The sequence below is a fragment of the Phyllobates terribilis genome, unplaced genomic scaffold (assembly GCF_046119375.1).
Source record: "Phyllobates terribilis strain yellow unplaced genomic scaffold, ASM4611937v1 Scaffold_1__5_contigs__length_1240528914, whole genome shotgun sequence".
Classification (NCBI taxonomy): domain Eukaryota; kingdom Metazoa; phylum Chordata; class Amphibia; order Anura; family Dendrobatidae; genus Phyllobates; species Phyllobates terribilis.
The window spans coordinates 1,091,766,650-1,091,785,544 of record NW_027362761.1 but is presented as its reverse complement, the minus strand read 5'-3'; the positions used below and the strand labels follow the sequence as shown (position 1 = coordinate 1,091,785,544).

Sequence of the window (18,895 nt, the reverse complement as noted above, 5' to 3'; positions counted from 1 at the left end):
GGCTGCACTAGATGACTGGAATGACATGACGGTTCAGGTCACCTGACCACATCAGCCAATCCCAGGTCTCAGCGGTCATGTGAGTATCTATATATATAATCGTCTTATCCTGTCTGTCTGTCTGTCTGTCCAGGAAATCCCGCGTCGCTCATTGGTCCGGCAGCAGCCAATCAGCGCCGCGGGATTTCTGAAAAAAGATGGCGGCCATTAGCGGCTCACCTGCGGGACGGAGCTGAGCGGCGATGCAGCCGGGAGATGAGCGCCGCGAGGCGCTCATCTCCCGGCCGGCAACAGCAGAAGGAACCCGACCGCCGGACCCATCTGCGGGACGGAGATGCAGCCGGGAGATGAGCGGCGCGAGGCGCTCATCTCCCGGCCGGTAGCAGCAGATGGATCGCCGGTGTCGCTGACCTCCATGCGGAAGAGAGGAACGGGGAGCGGCGCTGCAGGTCGGTATACTTCTCCTGCGAGCGCCCGCTCATGTCCCGGGTTCTCGCAGCGGAAGTACCCGCACAGGCAGCGGCGCTCCCCGGTCCTCACCAAGACGATTCGATGATTGGTCGCGGTCTTCGGACCCGACCAATCACTGATCTTAGCGCAAAAGTTAAACACCGCTGTGCTGATTGGTCGCCGACGCTGCCCGCGACCAATCACCGATTTGGGCGCCACATTTAAATATCGGCCGCGACCAATCAGCACAGCGGTGTTTAAATCTGGAGCCAAGATCAGTGATTGGTCGCGGCCGATATTTAAATTTGGCGCCCAAATCGGTGATTGGTCGCCGACGCTGCCCGCGACCAATCAGCACAGCAGTGTTTAACTTTTGCGCTAAGATCAGTGATTGGTCGGGTCCAAAGACCGCGACCAATCATCGAATCGTCTTGGTGAGGACCGGGGAGCGCCGCTGCCTGTGCGGGTACTTCTGCTGCGAGAACCAGGGACATGAGCAAGCGTTCGCAGCAGAAGTATCCGGACCCGCAGCCCGCTCCCCGGACCTCCCTTCACACCCTAGTCGCTGATGTCCATGGTGTTACAAAGGTCCGGACATTTGTGTTAAAAATCGCTGATTGGTCGCTGGCGCTGGCCGCGACCAATCACCGATTTGGGCGCCAAATTTAAATATCGGCCGCGACCAATCACCGATCTTGGCTCCACATTTAAACACCGCTGTACTGATTGGTCGCGGACGCTATTTAAATGTGGCGCCAAAATCGGTGATTGGTCGCGCCCAGCGTCGGCGACCAATCAGCACAGCGGTGTTTAAATGTGGAGCCAAGATCGGTGATTGGTCGCGGCCGATATTTAAATTTGGCGCCCAAATCGGTGATTGGTCGCGGGCAGCGCCCGCGACCAATCAGCGATTTTTAACACAAATGTCCGAACCTTTGTAACACCATGCGGATACTGTGGGGAGATCAGCGGCTAGGGTGTGAAGGGAGGACCGGGAAGCGGCGCTGCGGGTCGGGATACTTCTGCTGCGAGCAGTCGCTCATGTCCCGGGTTCTCGCAGTGGAAGTAGCCGCACAGGCAGCGGCGCTCCCCAGTCCTCACTAATACGATTCCGCTCCCCGCTCCTCACCAATACGATTCGCTGATTGGTCGCGCTCTCCGCACGCGACCAATCAGTGATCTTGGCGCTAAAGTTAAACACCGCTCTGCTGATTGGTCGCGGCCGCTGCCCGCGACCAATCACCGATTTGGGCGCCACATTTAAATAGCGGCCGCGACCAATCACCGATCTTGCAGCCACATTTAAACACTGCTGTGCTAATTGGTCGCGGACGCCAGCCGCGACCAATCAGCGAACTTGGCGCCAAATTTAAACAACGCTCTGCTAATTGGTCGCGGACGCCAGACGCGTCCAATCAGCGAGATTGGCGCCAAATTTAAACAATGCTCTGCTGATTGATCGCGGTCGCTGGCCGAGATCAATCAGCAGTATTGGCGCAAAATTTAAACAACGCTCTGCTGATTGGTCGCGGCCTTCAGCCGCGACTAATCAGCGATTTTGGCGCCAAATTTAAACACCGCTCTGCTGATTGGTCGCGGTCGCCGGCCGCGACCAATCTTCAGTATTGTCGCCAAATTTAAACACCTCTTTGCTGATTGGTCGCGGTCGATTTTGGTGCCAAATTTAAACACGCTCTCCATTCCTCACTAACACGGTTCGCTGATTGGTCGCGGCCGCCGCCCGCGACCAATCAGCGATTTTGGCGGCAAATTTAAACACCGCTCTGCTGATTGGACGCGGCCGCCATCCGCGACCAATCAGCGAGATTGGCGCCAAATTTAAACAACGCTCTGCTGATTGGTCGAGGCCGGCGACCACGACCAATCAGCAGAGCGATGCAGAGCGGTGTTTAAATTTGGCCCCAAAGTCGCTGATTAGTCGCGTCTGACGGCCGCGACCAATCAACAGAGCGTTGTTTAAATTTTGCACCAAAATCGCTGATTGGTCGCGGCCGTCAGACGCGACTAATCAGCGACTTTGGGGCCAAATTTAAACCCCGCTCTGCATCGCTCTGCTGATTGGTCGCGGTCGCCGGCCGCGACCAATCAGCAGTATTGTCGCCAAATTTAAACACCGCTCTGCTGATTGGTCGCGACTAATCAGCGATTTTGGTGCCAAATTTAAACACGCTCTCCAGTCCTCACTAACACGGTTCGCAGATTGGTCGCGTCCGCCGCCCGCGACCAATCACCGATATTGCCGCCAAATTTAAACACCGCTTTGCTAATTGCGCCCTGTCAGCCGCATACCTATTCTAGAATACCCGATGCATTCGAATCGGGCCACCATCTAGTACATTATAATCATCCTTTCCATCTGAACGTTTTGTGTAGAATCCGGACAACCCATTTAAATTAAGACAGTTATTTGTTTTGTCACTTAAACCAGGATAACCCCAGTATAAGGCGCCCTCCAGCCCCCAGTGAGGGCTCTGCTGCGCTTCCTCCATCTTCCACCAGCCCAAACACACAACCCATCCCGCGGCCGTGACGTCACATGACGGCCTCCAGTCCGCAGAACATTCCAGAAATGTCATTCTCTTCGTGTCTCTCATTGGCTCCTCGCTCTGTCAGTCATCATGACGTTTCAGATTCGCGACAGGCCCCGCCCCATTGCTGTGCTGGATCCACGCCTCTAGCTCTGCCTCCTCTGCAGTCATTGGCGGAGAAGCGGAGTGACGTCACTGGGTTGCAGTCGTTGCCGGAGGAAGAGTGTGTCCGGTACGGAGACTTGTGTGCGGTGAGGACCGGTGACCGGGCCGGGTGGGGGATGGTGGGCAGAGGAGTGCGGGCTGGAGGGTGACCGGGTGCTGTGCGGCTGAGTGGGGTTGTGGCATCAGGTAGAATGAATGGAGGCCGGGGCTGACACCGGCGGTGTGCGCTGCCTGCAGCCCCAGTGTGGATCCAGGGTATCACCTGGTGATGACACCCACAGAACACATTACATTCCTCAGGGCTTGTGCACATCTGGACTATTTGGAGCCGCTCTTTCAGTGCGTTTTTTCTTGTGACGCAGTGAATGAATGAGGTTTCTGAAATCTCCTGCACACACTGATTTTTTTTTTTGATCTCCAGCGTCACTTTTTTCTTTTCTTTTACCTTTTCAAATGAATGCATGAAAAGCACAAGAACGCACCAAAAGCGCTTATTATACTCCGCGTTACTAGTGTAGAGGAGTCCACTGCACATACTGTGCGTGTGCCATTGGGGTATGTTCACTCCTGGCGGTTTAGCTACACTTTTTCTGTCTTTCTGTTTTTTTTTCTGAAAATAAAACCACAACATTTTATAACAGCAGAAAAATATTAAGATCTCATTCACACAGCACTTTTTTTTTCTTTAGCTGCGTTGTCTTTTAAAATCGCAAGGTATAAATTCTTTGTGGTTTTGCCGTTTTTTTACCCATTCAATTGAAAGCATAAATAACGCATCAAAAATGTGAAAGCGTTCCCTATGGTCTGTGTTCACACGGTGCTTTATGCAGAGTTTTTTTTCCACACTACAATTGCTGCGTTGGCAGGAAGAATGCTGCATCTGTTCCGTGCGCTCTCTGGATGGATCTGACTATGATTGTACCTGGTGTGACGGGACGTTCTTCTTATTGGTACCATTTATAGGTCTCTTGTTTTCTGTATTTTGTGGAAAAACATCTGAGAGATCCTGCGCCCTATAGGTAATAGTGCGCGGTGTAATCCTCTCAGGAAAGATAGTGTATGTAGCAGGGGGAGAAGTAATAAAATGTCACTTTTAATGTATATTAGGATAACAAGTAAGCCTAAGGCTGTGTGCACACAATGAGGTTTTGACGCTGCATATCCTTGGTGCATCAAAAGCTCAGCGTGTTACAGATCCATCAAAGCGGATGGGATTTATAGAAATCTCCTGCCCACTGAGCTTTTTTTTTTTTTAAGGCTGTGTGCCCACGATGCAGAAATGCTCCGGATTTTTCCTGAGCGTTTCTGCATCTCCGTGGCAGAAAAAAACGCATACATATTTCACATGCGTTTTTTTTCAGCCAGGGACAAGCTTTTTTCACATGCGATTTCGCATCCGGGTTGTCAAGCGCTTTCCAAGTGATTTTACCATCACTTGGAAAGTGCTTGACAACTTGGTCACACTATATAAATCCATGCAACCGGCATTGATTTTATATAGTGTGACCAAGTTAGTTAAAAAAAAAAGAATAAAATGGTAAAAAAAAACAAAAAAAAACATTATACTCACCCTCCAATGGCCCCCGGTCTCCTTATCCGATACTTTCGGTCTCCCCGGTGTCTCAGGGTTGTGTAAAAGGACCGTCCCTGATGTAATTTAGTCATGTGTAATTTAGTCATGTAATTTAGTCATGACATGAGTAAATGACGTAATGGAAGGTCCTTTTACACCACCACGAGACACCAGGGAGCCAGGACGCATCACTAAGGAGACCAGGAGCCACCAGAAGGTGGGTATAATGTATATTTTTTTATTTAAAATTCTTTTTTTTTTTTTTACAGGTACTATGGTACCCGGGTCCGGAGGAGACTCTCCTCTTCTCCAGACCTGAGTACCATCCGCACATTGAATCGCTTAATATCAGCATGTGTACGTGTAGTCATGTGGATAGTAAGCGATTCAATACAAGTCAATGGCGGCGAAAATGCTGCGATTACGCAAAATAATTGGTAGTGCTGTGGATTTTTTCGCAATGATAATCCGCAGCATGTGCACAGCACATGCGGATTATCCCGTGCCGGGCTGCAAAGGAGACAGTGGTTTCTGCTATATGCAGCGATGCTGTGATATCACTGTATATAACAGCGATCACGATCACAGATTCAGGTCCCCTATTAAGAACAGTTTAAAAAAATGAAAAAAAAGTTCAAATCACCTCCTTTTCCCCCATTGAAATAAAGATATTAAAAAATAAAAAAACACGTTTGGTATTACCACATTCAGAAAAGTCCGATCTATCAAAATATAATAATAATTAACCCGATCAGTAAACACTGAAAACGCAAAAAAATTCAAGAACACCAAAATTATGTTTTTGGGATTTTTGGCTGCTGCAATTCCACAAAAAAGGCTGTAACAAGTGATCAAAATGTTATCAGTTTTTAACGTTATCTTATCCTGCAAAAATAAGCCGTTACACACAGCACCATCAACCGAAAAATGAAAACGTTACGTGTCTTGGGAAATGGCGACACAACCCAAAATTTTTTTTATTTATGCGAAGTTCTGATTTTTTTTTTTTCACCACTAAAAAACCACTTGTTTGATATCATCAGAATCGTACTGCTCGGTCATTTATTACCACAAAATGTACACTGTACAAACCATTCCCAAAAAAACAATGTCAGAATTGCATTTTTTTTCACAATTTCTCTCCACACCAATTTTTTTCCCATTTTCCAGTACACTGTTTGGAAAAATAAATGGTGTAATTTAAAAGTACAACTCGTTCCGCAAAAAAGTCAAGCCCTCATATGTCTATGTGGACAGAAAAAAAGGCAATTCTGGAGTTTTGATTTTTATTTTCATGGACCATAGAAGTTAGTTTTTTTATAGACTGGACTTTTTCGGGCTCTGTGACACCATGTTTTTTTTTTTTTTATTTACTTTTGAACTGGTAAAAGGAGGTGATTTATTTTTATAGCGCCATTTATTCCATGTCGCTTTACTATAATCTTGAACAAAACGAGTCACGAATGGTACAGGAGGAGCGAGGACCCTGGCTGCGAGGGCTTACAGTCTACAATGAATGGGTGAGGATACAGTAGGTGAGGGTATAGCTGGTCGAGCAGTGGTATGATGGAGCGGTGGTTACTGCAGATTGTAGGCTTGTCAGAAGAGGTGGATCTTCAGCTTCCTTTTGAAGGTTTCCATGGTAGGCGACAGTCTGATATATTGGGGTAGAGAGTTCTAGAGTAGGGGGGATGCACTGGAGAAATCTTGTATACGATTGTGGGAAGAGGAGATAAGAGGGGAGTAGAGAAGGAGATCTTGTGAGGATTGGAGGTTGCGTGCAGGTAAGTACCGGAAGACTAGGTCACAGTTATATGGAGGAGACAGGTTGTAGATGGCTTTGTATGCCATGGTTAGGGTTTTGAACTGGGCAGTGGGGAACCAGTGAAGGGATTGGCAGAGAGGAGAGGCCGGGGAATAGCGGGGGAACAGGTGGATTAGTCAGGCAGCAGAGTTAGATTGGAGGGGTGCGAGAGTGTTAGAAGGGAGGCCACAGAGCAGGAGGTTGCCGTAGTCAAGGCAGCGATTGCCGGAGTTCTCTCATTGATAGAAGAAGCAGAGCACGCCGGAAGTGTGCAAATCGCAATGCCGGTGCGTACGCTGTCAGGAGTGACTTTCAGCTCACACTTAGACATCACATTTTAACCTTTTTGTTTAAAAAAAATTCTTAATTTTTAGTCCCCTTAGGGGACTTGAAACTGCAAATAGTGGAGGTCTTGTTCTATCTAGTGCAATATTGCAGTATAGAGGAAGTCACATTCTCCTATCAAGTCCAAAGAAATTTTTTTTTTCTTTTAAGGCTCTGGCTATCAAAGCCCCAAACTGTTTATGTGGTCACTTTGTGGTTTGAAAGGTAATGCCATCCAGATTTTTATTGCTCCTGGACTAAAAAAAATGCTGTTTTAATTAATATGCAAATTAGGGCTCTTGGCATGATCAGACCACTTCCCAAGCCTCTGCTTCCCTTTCCAGCCCCACCTTCTTCTGCTTGACTACAGGTAGGCATTAGAGTTAAAAAGGCAGAGGCTTGGGAGGTGCTTTTAAGAGCACTTAAGCCTAATTTGTAATTTTTCAGTCGGGGAGCAACAGACTCCATCAGTAATGGCGTGGATGACATTATCTTTCAGAGTAACATGACCATATACCGTTTGGAGGGTGCATTGCTTGAACAGATTCCCTTTAACAGTTTAAACACCAATTTCTAAAAAAAAAAAAAATCAACATGGAAGATAAATATAATGAAACCAATGAGGGTAAGAAGCCAAAATTGTGACCAGTGCAACAGAGTCTCTGCAGCCACCCGTGTTGCAGCCACCCGTGTTGCAGCCACCCGTGTTGCAGCCACCCGTGTTGCTCTGACTCACAATCTAATACTTACCTTTTTCTGCAGATTCCGATTCTTTTCCTTTCTCATCTATTTTCTAATCTGCTGTTTTTTACACTTCTGGTTTTTCCAGTGTGTTGTAATGTACAGAACCCACTTGGCTTTTGTGTGGTCACTCCCTCTATAACGTGATGAAATCACCGACATGAAGTGCAGAGACCAGGAAGATATTATATATACTTTTTTTTTTCCCTCCCTCATTTATGAACTCAAAACTTTCATAATAACATGGTGTTATGATACAAACAATATGTTCTATATATTTTTCACTGTTATAAGAGGTAAATCCCATATTTCTAAAGGGGGGGGAAGCAAAGTTTAATTCCCCTACCCCCCCCCCATAAAAAATAAATGACTAAAATAACTATGGCCTTCCTTCCCTGTTTTAGTGATGTCACTGATGAATGATTTGTTTTGAGTGTTTACTTTTTGGAGTCATTGAACGCATTTCCCGAGCTGATAAGATATGAGTATACTGGGACTTGGTAAGATAAATCCGCCGCGATTCAAGATCCTCACATGGAAATGTGAGCTGCAGTGTGGAGGTGCACTTGTTTATGGAAATGTATCCAAAATTATTGAAATTGGAATGATGGGCAGCACGGTGGCTCAGTGGTTAGCACTGCAGCCTTGCAGCGCTGGGGTCCTGGGTTCAAATCCCACCAAGGACAACATCTGCAAGGAGTTTGTATGTTCTCCCTGTGTTTGCGTGGGTTTCCTCCGGGTTCTCCGGTTTCCTCCCACTCTCCAAAGACATACTGATAGGGAATGTAGATTGTGAGCCGCAATGGGGACAGTGCCCATATTGTCTGTGGAATTAATGGCGCTATATAAGTGAGTAAAATAAATAAATAAAGGGGCTTGCAGCCACTATATCAAAATTGGCCAGAGGAGAGGGAAAGAAGGAAATGTTACTTACCGGGCGTCCAGTTGTCCCTTGGGACTGGAAGCGATAACGTCTTGTCCTCAGTTATCTGACCCTATGGAAAACCCTCTTAGTATTTTGTGTAGACTTGTCAGAAGTTGTCATCAGTGTGATCCAGACACTGAGACATCCCCACCTATCTGCATAGGACGAGGAATGTAAATGAATCTAATATTATAGTTATGGCTGGAAGATTTGGTCTCCAGACCCTACTAATGACCGCTTCTGGCATGTCAGAAATGCTGGAAATTTTAGTGACCGTGGCCAAGTGGCACATAGTACTCTATCAGTAAATGTCACATTTACAATAATGCCCTGCTAGATATTACTTAAAAAAGAAGATATTCCAGGGTAAGGAGGCTTAAACGGCAATGCAGTGCTCCTCTGGAAAATTTATTGCATGGCCTAGAAGTCTCTTTACCCTGGCATGTCAGGGATGTCCCTCTCCACAAGGAGAAATGTTACCCCTTAGAGCCCAGTCAGAGGCTGCCCATACAGCCAAATCAGATCTCATGCTTTGCGCTGAGGAGGGGGTAACACCCCAAAACATGTGTCTGTAAATTTTAGATTCTGGTTTGACCTTTATCCTAAGTTATGTGGCAAGGCCCATTAAAGGGCCAATGTTGACATTTTAGGATTGCTACTTCCAATAGGTGGCGCTAGAGTTCTAGTCCTCTTCTTCTCTGAAGAGGCAATTTCCATATTGGAGAAGGAGGAGAACATATAAGGCACTGAAAGCAGTGTGAAGCCAAAATGTAACATCTATCCTAATGGATGCTGCCTGATTAGAAGATCTGCCAGCACAAAGTAATGCAGTGTTTTTTATGACACGATTCAGACTGTGATAATGTTGTGTTAATCCCATTATTTTATTACTTAAACAGTAGTAGTAAAGCTTTCTTCCCTGTTTTTTTTAGAATCAGCGGACATGGCGGACTCCGTCCCTAACAGCCCCCCTCAGGGAGGAGCAGTGGTAAGTAGACTTCAAGTGTTTTGGGGTGTTCATAGTCCTATTAGCAATGGGTTCTCATGAGATCCGGTTTATATTAGATCCGGCACACTGTCATGGCTTCCATCATGAACTGATGTTACAATTTAAAGGGTTTGTGTATCTTAAAAACAAGCAACTTTGCAATTTCCGTCTTATTAAAAATCAAAAGAAGGGATTTTACATATTCTAGTTTACAACTCGTCGTTTATGTTTCTGAGGCAAGGAGCGCAGCGCGTGCATGTTGTATAGAAAAGATGTTGCGAGCTCTGCTGAAGAAGGGACGAACTGTCAGTCAGGAGCCTCCCACCTGGCAAGCAGCGGAGCGGTGGACTCCTGACGATCCAAAAACCCCTTTAATGTGTCTGTACATCTTAAATAGCTTTGGCCAAATCCGACAACAGCTTATTTTCCTGACTCCCCTCATACTCCTGACCGCCCGGCTCTTGTGTTCTCTATGAGGAATTTGGAGCAAGCCTCTGGCAGCAGCTTATCCAAGTGGTGAATAAAAGGATCAGGTGTTTGGATCTACACTGTCTGATCCTTCTGTCCCCCAATAATTGAGTTGGGAGGCTCCTATACTCATCAGGTAGTCGTCCGAACAGCAGGTTTGGTGAACGTAAAGGAAACCTAATATCAGGATTACCCCTAAGAGGTGTTAAGAGCACTTTCTTGGCCTCTTAGTACCCCTTGTAATGATGCCTGTATTACACCCAAATGCTAAATTTGTGTTTAAAAACCATATTTAATCGTCTCTGTTCTGCCTGTGGGCAGCGGACTGGCCCAACACTACTGTCAATCAATGTGGGAGCATGCTCACAGCAGTGCGGCTGACGTCCCAGCTTGTGCAGTGAGAGGAGGGAGGAGAAGAGGTCCTCTGTCTCCTGCTGTCACTGCGCACGCTGGGATGTCAGTGGTGCTAAGGTGGGCATGCTCCCACATTGATTGACAGCAGTGTTGGGCTAGCCCACAGGCAGAACAAGGATGGTTGAACATTGTTTTTAAATGCACACAATTAGAATTTAGGGAATAATACATTCATAAATAAAAAGGGTATTAGGAGGCTGATAACGTGCCTCTCATACCTTCTGGGGGTAAATCCTGATGTCAGGATCTCTTTAAACCTAATGTGTATGAGCATTTAGGTGTGAACAGTGTCCAGTGACTGATCCAGATTTCCATGTGTCTGGAGGGTGGGGGTACATGAGTAAAGTGAGTACAGTGGGCCGGATCAGCTCTGCGACCTTTGGTTTCCATCACCTCAGTAAATGAAATCTCATTAAATATTAACTCTTTCCACTCCTAGGATTCTCCCCGACATATTCTAGCGATGGTTTATAATTAACGTCGTTCTCCTTCGTAGCCGCAGCCTCTTCTGTACATGGCTTTTCCTCTTCTTTATCTCTGACCTGCCACCTTACTACATAGACTAATGTCTTTGTTGTTTCCAAGCTCAAGGGGTATAGAGAATACCTTCATTACTCATTACTCTCTAATTGTAAAGCAGAGCAGTGACAAGTTCAGTGTTCCCTTGTTGATGCCATAATACTAATCTGGCATTTTTGCAAGTTGACAGGTTAAATAACCTAAAAGCCGTATTATACTTCTGTACTGTAACTCCAATTATAGAAAGAAGCAATTACAGTGCTCGATATAAATTTTTCAAGATATATCTCTTAGCAGATTTTGCTTCTGACCAGCAGCAGGGATCTGCTCATATCTGTGCACGAGGAGACAGAGCGGTTTACTACCCCCCCCCCCATATCCAGTATTATAGCCTGCACGGTAGATTCGCATTACATCATACATGTCAAACTCTGGCCCATGGGCCAAATCTGGCCCGCAGGGTGGTCTTATGTGGCCCACGACACCAGAACCACCACCCCTGTGTGGGGCCCATAATGCTGTGCGTGTGGGGCCCATAATGCTGTGCGTGCGTGTGGGGCCCATAATGCTGTGCGTGCGTGTGGGGCCCATAATGCTGTGCGTGCGTGTGGGGCCCATAATGCTGTGCGTGCGTGTGGGGCCCATAATGCTGTGCGTGCGTGTGGGCCCATAATGCTGTGCGTGCGTGTGGGGCCCATAATGCTGTGCGTGCGTGTGGGGCCCATAATGCTGTGCGTGCGTGGGGCCCATAATGCTGTGCGTGCGTGTGGGGCCCATAATGCTGTGCGTGCGTGTGGGCCCATAATGCTGTGCGTGCGTGTGGGGCCCATAATGCTGTGCGTGCGTGTGGGGCCCATAATGCTGTGCGTGCGTGTGGGGCCCATAATGCTGTGCGTGCGTGTGGGGCCCATAATGCTGTGCGTGCGTGTGGGGCCCATAATGCTGTGCGTGCGTGTGGGGCCCATAATGCTGTGCGTGCGTGTGGGGCCCATAATGCTGTGCGTGTGTGGGGGGCCCATAATGCTGTGCGCGCGCTCGTGTGTGTGTGGGGGCCCATAATGCTGTGCGCGCGCGTGTGTGTGTGGGGGGGGGGCCCATAATGCTGTGCGCGCGCGCGCGCGTGTGTGGGGAGCCCATAATGCTGTGTGCGCGCGGCCCATAATGCTGTGCGCGCGTGTGTGTGGTGGGCCCATAATGCTGCGCGCGTGTGTGTGGTGGGCCCATAATGCTGTGTGTGCGCGCGCGCGCGTGTGTGTGTGTGTGTGGGGGGCCCATAATGCTGCGCGCGTGTGTGTGTGTGTGGGGCCCATAATGCTGCGCGCGCGCATGTGTGTGTCTGGGGGGGGGCCCCATAATGCTGTGCGCGCGTGTGTGTGTGTGGGGCCCATAATGCTGTGTGTGTGGGGGGCCCATAATGCTGCGCGCGTGTGTGTGGGGGGCCCATAATGCTGCGCGCGCGCGCGTGTGTGTGTGTGTGTGGGGGGCCCATAATGCTGTGCGCGCGCGCGCGTGTGTGTGTGTGGGGGGCCCATAATGCTGCGCGCGCGTGTGTGTGTGTGGGGGGCCCATAATGCTGCGCGCGCGTGTGTGTGTGTGTGGGGGGCCCATAATGCTGCGCGTGTGTGTGTGTGTGGGGGGGGGGCCCATAATGCTGTGCGCGCGTGTGTGTGGGGGGGGCCCATAATGCTGTGTGTGTGTGGGGGGCCCATAATGCTGTGCGCGTGTGTGTGGGGGGGGGGGGCCTATAATGCTGTGCGCGTGTGTGTGTGTGTGGGGGGGCCCATAATGCTGTGCGCGTGTGTGTGTGGGGGGGGGCCCATAATGCTGTGTGTGTGTGTGTGGGGGGGCCCATAATGCTGTGCGCGTGTGTGTGGGGGGGGGGCATAATTCTGCGCGTGTGGGGGGCCCATAATGCGGCACGCGTGTGCGTGTGGGGGCCCATAATGCTGCGCGTGTGTGTGTGTGTGTGTGTGTGGGGGGGGGGCATAATGCTGTGCGCGCGCGCGCGTGTGTGTGTGTGTGTGTGTGTGTGTGTGTGTGTGTGTGGGGGGGGGCCCCATAATGCTGTGCGCGCGTGTGTGTGTGTGTGTGTGTGTGTGGGGGGGGGGGGGACCCATAATGCTGCGCGCGCGCGCGTGTGTGTGTGTGTGGGGGGCCCATAATGCTGTGCGCGTTTGTGTGTGGGGGGCCCATAATGCTGTGCGCGTGTGTGGGGGGGGGGCCCATAATGCTGTGCGCGTGTGTGTGGGGGGGGGCCCATAATGCTGTGTGTGTGGGGGGGGCCCATAATGCTGTGCGCGTGTGTGTGTGGGGGGCCCATAATGCTGTGTGTGTGTGGGGGGGGCCCATAATGCTGTGCGCGCGTGTGTGTGTGTGGGGGGGGCCCATAATGCTGTGCGCGTGTGTGTGTGGGGGGCCCATAATGCTGTGTGTGTGTGGGGGGCCCATAATGCTGTGTGTGTGGGGGGGCCCATAATGCTGTGTGTGTGTGGGGGCCCATAATGCTGTGTGTGTGTGGGGGGCCCATAATGCTGTGCGTGTGTGGGGGGCCCATAATGCTGTGCGTGTGTGGGGGGCCCATAATGCTGTGCGTGTGTGTGTGTGGGGGGGGGCCCATAATGCTGTGTGTGTGTGTGTGTGGGGGGGCCCATAATGCTGTGTGTGTGTGGGGGGGCCCATAATGCTGTGTGTGTGTGGGGGGGCCCATAATGCTGTGTGTGTGTGGGGGGGCCCATAATGCTGTGTGTGTGTGGGGGGCCCATAATGCTGTGTGTGTGTGGGGGGCCCATAATGCTGTGCGTGCGTGTGTGTGTGTGTGTGGGGGGGGCCCATAATGCTGTGCGTGTGTGTGTGGGGGGGGGCCCATAATGGTGTGGGGGGGGGGCCATAATGCTGTGCGTGTGTGTGTGTGGGTGGGGGCCCATAATGCTGTGCGTGTGGTGTGTGTGTGGGGCCCATAATGCTGTGCGCGTGTGTGTGGGGGGGGCCCATAATGCTGTGTGTGTGTGTGGGGGGGGGGGCCATAATGCTGTGCGTGTGTGTGTGTGTGGGGCCCATAATGCTGTGCGCGTGTGTGTGTGGGGGGCCCATAATGCTGTGCGCGTGTGTGTGTGGGGGGCCCATAATGCTGTGCGCGTGTGTGTGTGGGGGCCCCATAATGCTGTGCGTGTGTGTGTGGGGGGGGGGGGGCATAATGCTGTGCGTGTGTGTGTGTGGGGGGGCCCATAATGCTGTGCGTGCGTGTGTGTGGGGGGGGGCCCATAATGCTGTGCTTGCGTGTGTGTGTGTGGGGCCCATAATGCTGTGCGTGCGTGTGTGTGTGGGGGGCCCATAATGCTGTGTGTGTGTGGGGGGCCCATAATGCTGTGTGTGTGGGGGGGGCCCATAATGCTGTGCGCGTGTGTGTGGGGGGGGCCCATAATGCTGTGCGTGTGTGTGGGGGGGGCCCATAATGCTGTGCGTGTGTGTGGGGGGGGCCCATAATGCTGTGCGCGTGTGTGTGTGTGCGCGGGGCCCATAATGCTGTGCGCGTGTGTGTGTGTGTGTGGGGGGCCATATTGCTGTGCGTGTGTGTGTGGGGGCCCATAATGCTGTGCGTGTGTGTGGGGGGGGGGGCCATAATGCTGTGCGTGTGTGTGTGTGTGGGGGGGGCCCATAATGCTGTGCGTGCGTGTGTGTGTGTGGGGCCCATAATGCTGTGCGTGTGTGCGTGGGGCCCATAATGCTGTGTGTGTGGGGCCCATATTGCTGTGCGTGTGTGTGTGTGTGTGTGTGTGTGTGGGGCCCATAATGCTGTGCATTTGTGTGGGGCCCATAATGCTGTGCATTTGTGTGGGGCCCATAATGCTGTGCATTTGTGTGGGGCCCATAATGCTGTGCATTTGTGTGGGGCCCATAATGCTGTGCATTTTGTGTGGGGCCCATAATGCTGTGCATTTGTGTGGGGCCCATAATGCTGTGCATTTGTGTGGGGCCCATAATGCTGTGCATTTGTGTGGGGCCCAATAATGCTGTGCATTTGTGTGGGGCCCATAATGCTGTGCATTTGTGTGGGGCCCATAATGCTGTGCATTTGTGTGGGGCCCATAATGCTGTGCATTTGTGTGGGGCCCATAATGCTGTGCGCGTGTGGGGCCCATAATGCTGTGCGCGTGTGGGGCCCATAATGCTGTGCGCGTGTGGGGCCCATAATGCTGTGCGCGTGTGGGGCCCATAATGCTGTGCGCGTGTGGGGCCCATAATGCTGTGCGCGTGTGTGTGTGGGGCCCATAATGCTGTGCGCGTGGGGGGGGGGGCCCATAATGCTGTGCGCGTGGGGGGGGGGGGCCCATAATGCTGTGCGCGTGGGGGGGGGGGGCCATAATGCTGTGCGTGTGTGGGGGGGGCCCATAATGCTGTGCGTGTGGGGGGGGGGCCATAATGCTGTGCGTGTGTGGGGGGGGGGGCCATAATGCTGTGCGTGTGTGGGGGGGGGGGCCATAATGCTGTGCGTGTGGGGGGGGGGGGGCCATAATGCTGTGCGTGTGGGGGGGGGGGGGCCATAATGCTGTGCGTGTGTGGGGGGGGGGGCCATAATGCTGTGCGTGTGTGGGGGGGGGGGGCCATAATGCTGTGCGTGTGTGGGGGGGGGGCCATAATGCTGTGCGTGTGTGGGGGGGGCCATAATGCTGTGCGTGTGTGTGTGGGGGGCCCATAATGCTGTGCGTGTGTGTGTGGGGGGGGCGCATAACGCTGTGTGTGTGTGTGTGGGGCCCATAATGCTGTGTGTGTGTGTGTGTGGGGCCCATAATGCTGTGTGTGTGTGTGGGGGGCCCATAATGCTGTGTGTGTGTGTGTGTGGGGCCCATAATGCTGTGTGTGTGTGTGTGTGGGGCCCATAATGCTGTGTGTGTGTGTGTGTGTGGGGCCCATAATGCTGTGTGTGTGTGTGTGTGTGTGTGTGTGTGTGTGTGTGTGTGTGTGTGTGTGTGTGTGTGTGTGTGTGGGGCCCATAATGCTGTGCGTGCGTGTGTGTGGGGGGGGCCCATAATGCTGTGCGTGCGTGTGTGTGTGTGGGGCCCATAATGCTGTGCGTGCGTGTGTGTGGGGGGGGGCCCATAATGCTGTGCGCGTGTGTGTGTGGGGGGCCCATAATGCTGTGCGCGTGTGTGTGTGGGGGGCCCATAATGCTGAGCGCGTGTGTGTGTGGGGGGCCCATAATGCTGTGCGCGTGTGTGTGTGGGGGGCCCATAATGCTGTGCGTGTGTGTGGGGGGGGCCCATAATGCTGTGCGCGTGTGTGTGTGTGGGGCCCATAATGCTGTGCACGTGTGTGTGTGTGGGGGGGGCCCATATTGCTGTGCGTGTGTGTGTGGGGGGGCCCATAATGCTGTGCGTGTGTGTGTGGGGGGGGCCCATAATGCTGTGCGTGCGTGTGGGGGGGGGGCCCATAATGCTGTGCGTGCGTGTGTGTGTGTGGGGCCCATAATGCTGTGCGTGTGTGCGTGGGGCCCATAATGCTGTGTGTGTGGGGCCCATATTGCTGTGCGTGCGTGCGTGCGTGTGTGTGTGTGTGTGGGGCCCATAATGCTGTGCATTTGTGTGGGGCCCATAATGCTGTGCATTTGTGTGGGGCCCATAATGCTGTGCATTTGTGTGGGGCCCATAATGCTGTGCGCGCGTGTGTGTGGGGCCCATAATGCTGTGCGCGTGGGGGGGGGGGCCATAATGCTGTGCGTGTGTGTGGGGGGGCCCATAATGCTGTGCGTGTGTGTGGGGGGGCCCATAATGCTGTGCGTGTGTGGGGGGGGGCCCATAATGCTGTGCGTGTGTGTGGGGGGGCCATAATGCTGTGCGTGTGTGTGGGGGGGCCATAATGCTGTGCGTGTGTGTGGGGGGGCCATAATGCTGTGCGTGTGTGGGGGGGGGCCATAATGCTGTGCGTGTGTGGGGGGGGGCCATAATGCTGTGCGTGTGTGGGGGGGGGGCCATAATGCTGTGCGTGTGTGGGGGGGGGCCATAATGCTGTGCGTGTGTGGGGGGGGGGGCCATAATGCTGTGCGTGTGGGGGGGGGGCCATAATGCTGTGCGTGTGTGGGGGGGGGCATAATGCTGTGCGTGTGTGTGTGGGGGGCCCATAATGCTGTGCGTGTGTGTGTGGGGGGGGGGCCATAATGCTGTGCGTGTGTGTGTGGGGGGCCCATAATGCTGTGTGTGTGTGGGGGGCCCATAATGCTGTGTGTGTGTGTGGGGGGCCCATAATGCTGTGTGTGTGTGGGGGGGGGGGGGGCCATAATGCTGTGTGTGTGGGGGGGGCCATAATGCTGTGTGTGTGTGTGGGGGCGCCCATAATGCTGTGTGAGTGTGTGTGTGGGGCCCATAATGCTGTGTGTGTGTGTGTGTGTGTGGGGCCCATAATGCTGTGTGTGTGTGTGTGTGTGTGTGGGGCCCATAATGCTGTGTGTGTGGGGCCCATAATGCTGTGTGTGTGTGTGGGGGGCCCATAATGCTGTGTGTGTGTGTGGGGGGCCCATAATGCTGTGTGTGTGTGTGGGGGGCCCATAATGCTGTGTGTGTGGGGCCCATAATGCTGTGTGTGTGGGGCCCATAATGCTGTGTGTGTGTGTGGGGGGCCCATAATGCTGTGTGTGTGTGTGGGGGGGGGGGGGCATAATGCTGTGTGTGTGTGTGTGTGTGTGTGGGGCCCATAATGCTGTGTGTGTGTGTGGGGCCCATAATGCTGTGTGTGTGTGTGGGGGGGGGGCCCATAATGCTGTGTGTGTGTGGGGGGGGCCCATAATGCTGTGTGTGTGTGTGTGTGTGGGGCCCATAATGCTGTGTGTGTGTGGGGGGGGGGGGCATAATGCTGTGTGTGGGGGGGCATAATGCTGTGTGTGTGGGGGGGGGGCCCATAATGCTGTGTGTGTGTGTGGGGGGGGGCCCATAATGCTGTGTGTGTGTGGGGGGGGGGGGCCCATAATGCTGTGTGTGTGTGGGGGGGGGGGCTCATAATGCTGTGTGTGTGTGTGGGGGGGGGGCTCATAATGCTGTGTGTGTGTGGGGGGGCCCATAATGCTGTGCGCGTGTGTGTGTGTGGGGCCCATAATGCTGTGCACGTGTGTGTGTGTGGGGGGGGCCCATATTGCTGTGCGTGTGTGTGTGGGGGGGCCCATAATGCTGTGCGTGTGTGTGTGGGGGGGGCCCATAATGCTGTGCGTGCGTGTGTGGGGGGGCCCATAATGCTGTGCGTGCGTGTGTGTGTGTGGGGCCCATAATGCTGTGCGTGTGTGCGTGGGGCCCATAATGCTGTGTGTGTGGGGCCCATATTGCTGTGCGTGCGTGCGTGCGTGTGTGTGTGTGTGTGGGGCCCATAATGCTGTGCATTTGTGTGGGGCCCATAATGCTGTGCATTTGTGTGGGGCCCATAATGCTGTGCATTTGTGTGGGGCCCATAATGCTGTGCGCGCGTGTGTGTGGGGCCCATAATGCTGTGCGCGTGGGGGGGGGGCCATAATGCTGTGCGTGTGTGTGGGGGGCCCATAATGCTGTGCGTGTGTGTGGGGGGCCCATAATGCTGTGCGTGTGTGGGGGGGGCCCATAATGCTGTGCGTGTGTGGTGGGGGGGGCCATAATGCTGTGCGTGTGTGTGGGGGGGGCCATAATGCTGTGCGTGTGTGTGGGGGGGGCCATAATGCTGTGCGTGTGTGGGGGGGGGGCCCATAATGCTGTGCGTGTGTGGGGGGGGGGCCATAATGCTGTGCGTGTGTGGGGGGGGGGCCATAATGCTGTGCGTGTGTGGGGGGGGGGCCATAATGCTGTGCGTGTGTGGGGGGGGGGCCATAATGCTGTCCGTGTGTGATGTGGGGGGGGGGGCCATAATGCTGTGCGTGTGTGGGGGGGGGCATAATGCTGTGCGTGTGTGTGGGGGGCCCATAATGCTGTGCGTGTGTGTGTGGGGGGGGGCCATAATGCTGTGCGTGTGTGTGTGGGGGGCCCAT

General features: G+C 52.8%; 1 protein-coding gene across 2 annotated transcripts in view; it reads left to right on the top strand.

Annotated features, from left to right (window-relative positions):
* The first annotated feature begins 3,141 nt into the window (after positions 1-3,141).
* The window catches only part of TMEM33 (transmembrane protein 33), a 34,335-nt gene continuing 18,581 nt past the window's right edge, over positions 3,142-18,895 (top strand). The window contains exons 1-2 of one of the 2 annotated variants that reach the window (XM_073645618.1): positions 3,142-3,231; positions 9,464-9,519. In XM_073645618.1, coding sequence (XP_073501719.1) covers positions 9,475-9,519 — 45 coding nt within the window. In that variant the 5' untranslated portion in view covers positions 3,142-3,231; positions 9,464-9,474. Of the gene's footprint in view, positions 3,251-9,463; positions 9,520-18,895 lie in introns of both variants that reach the window. The other variant, XM_073645614.1, reaches the window with a different exon arrangement.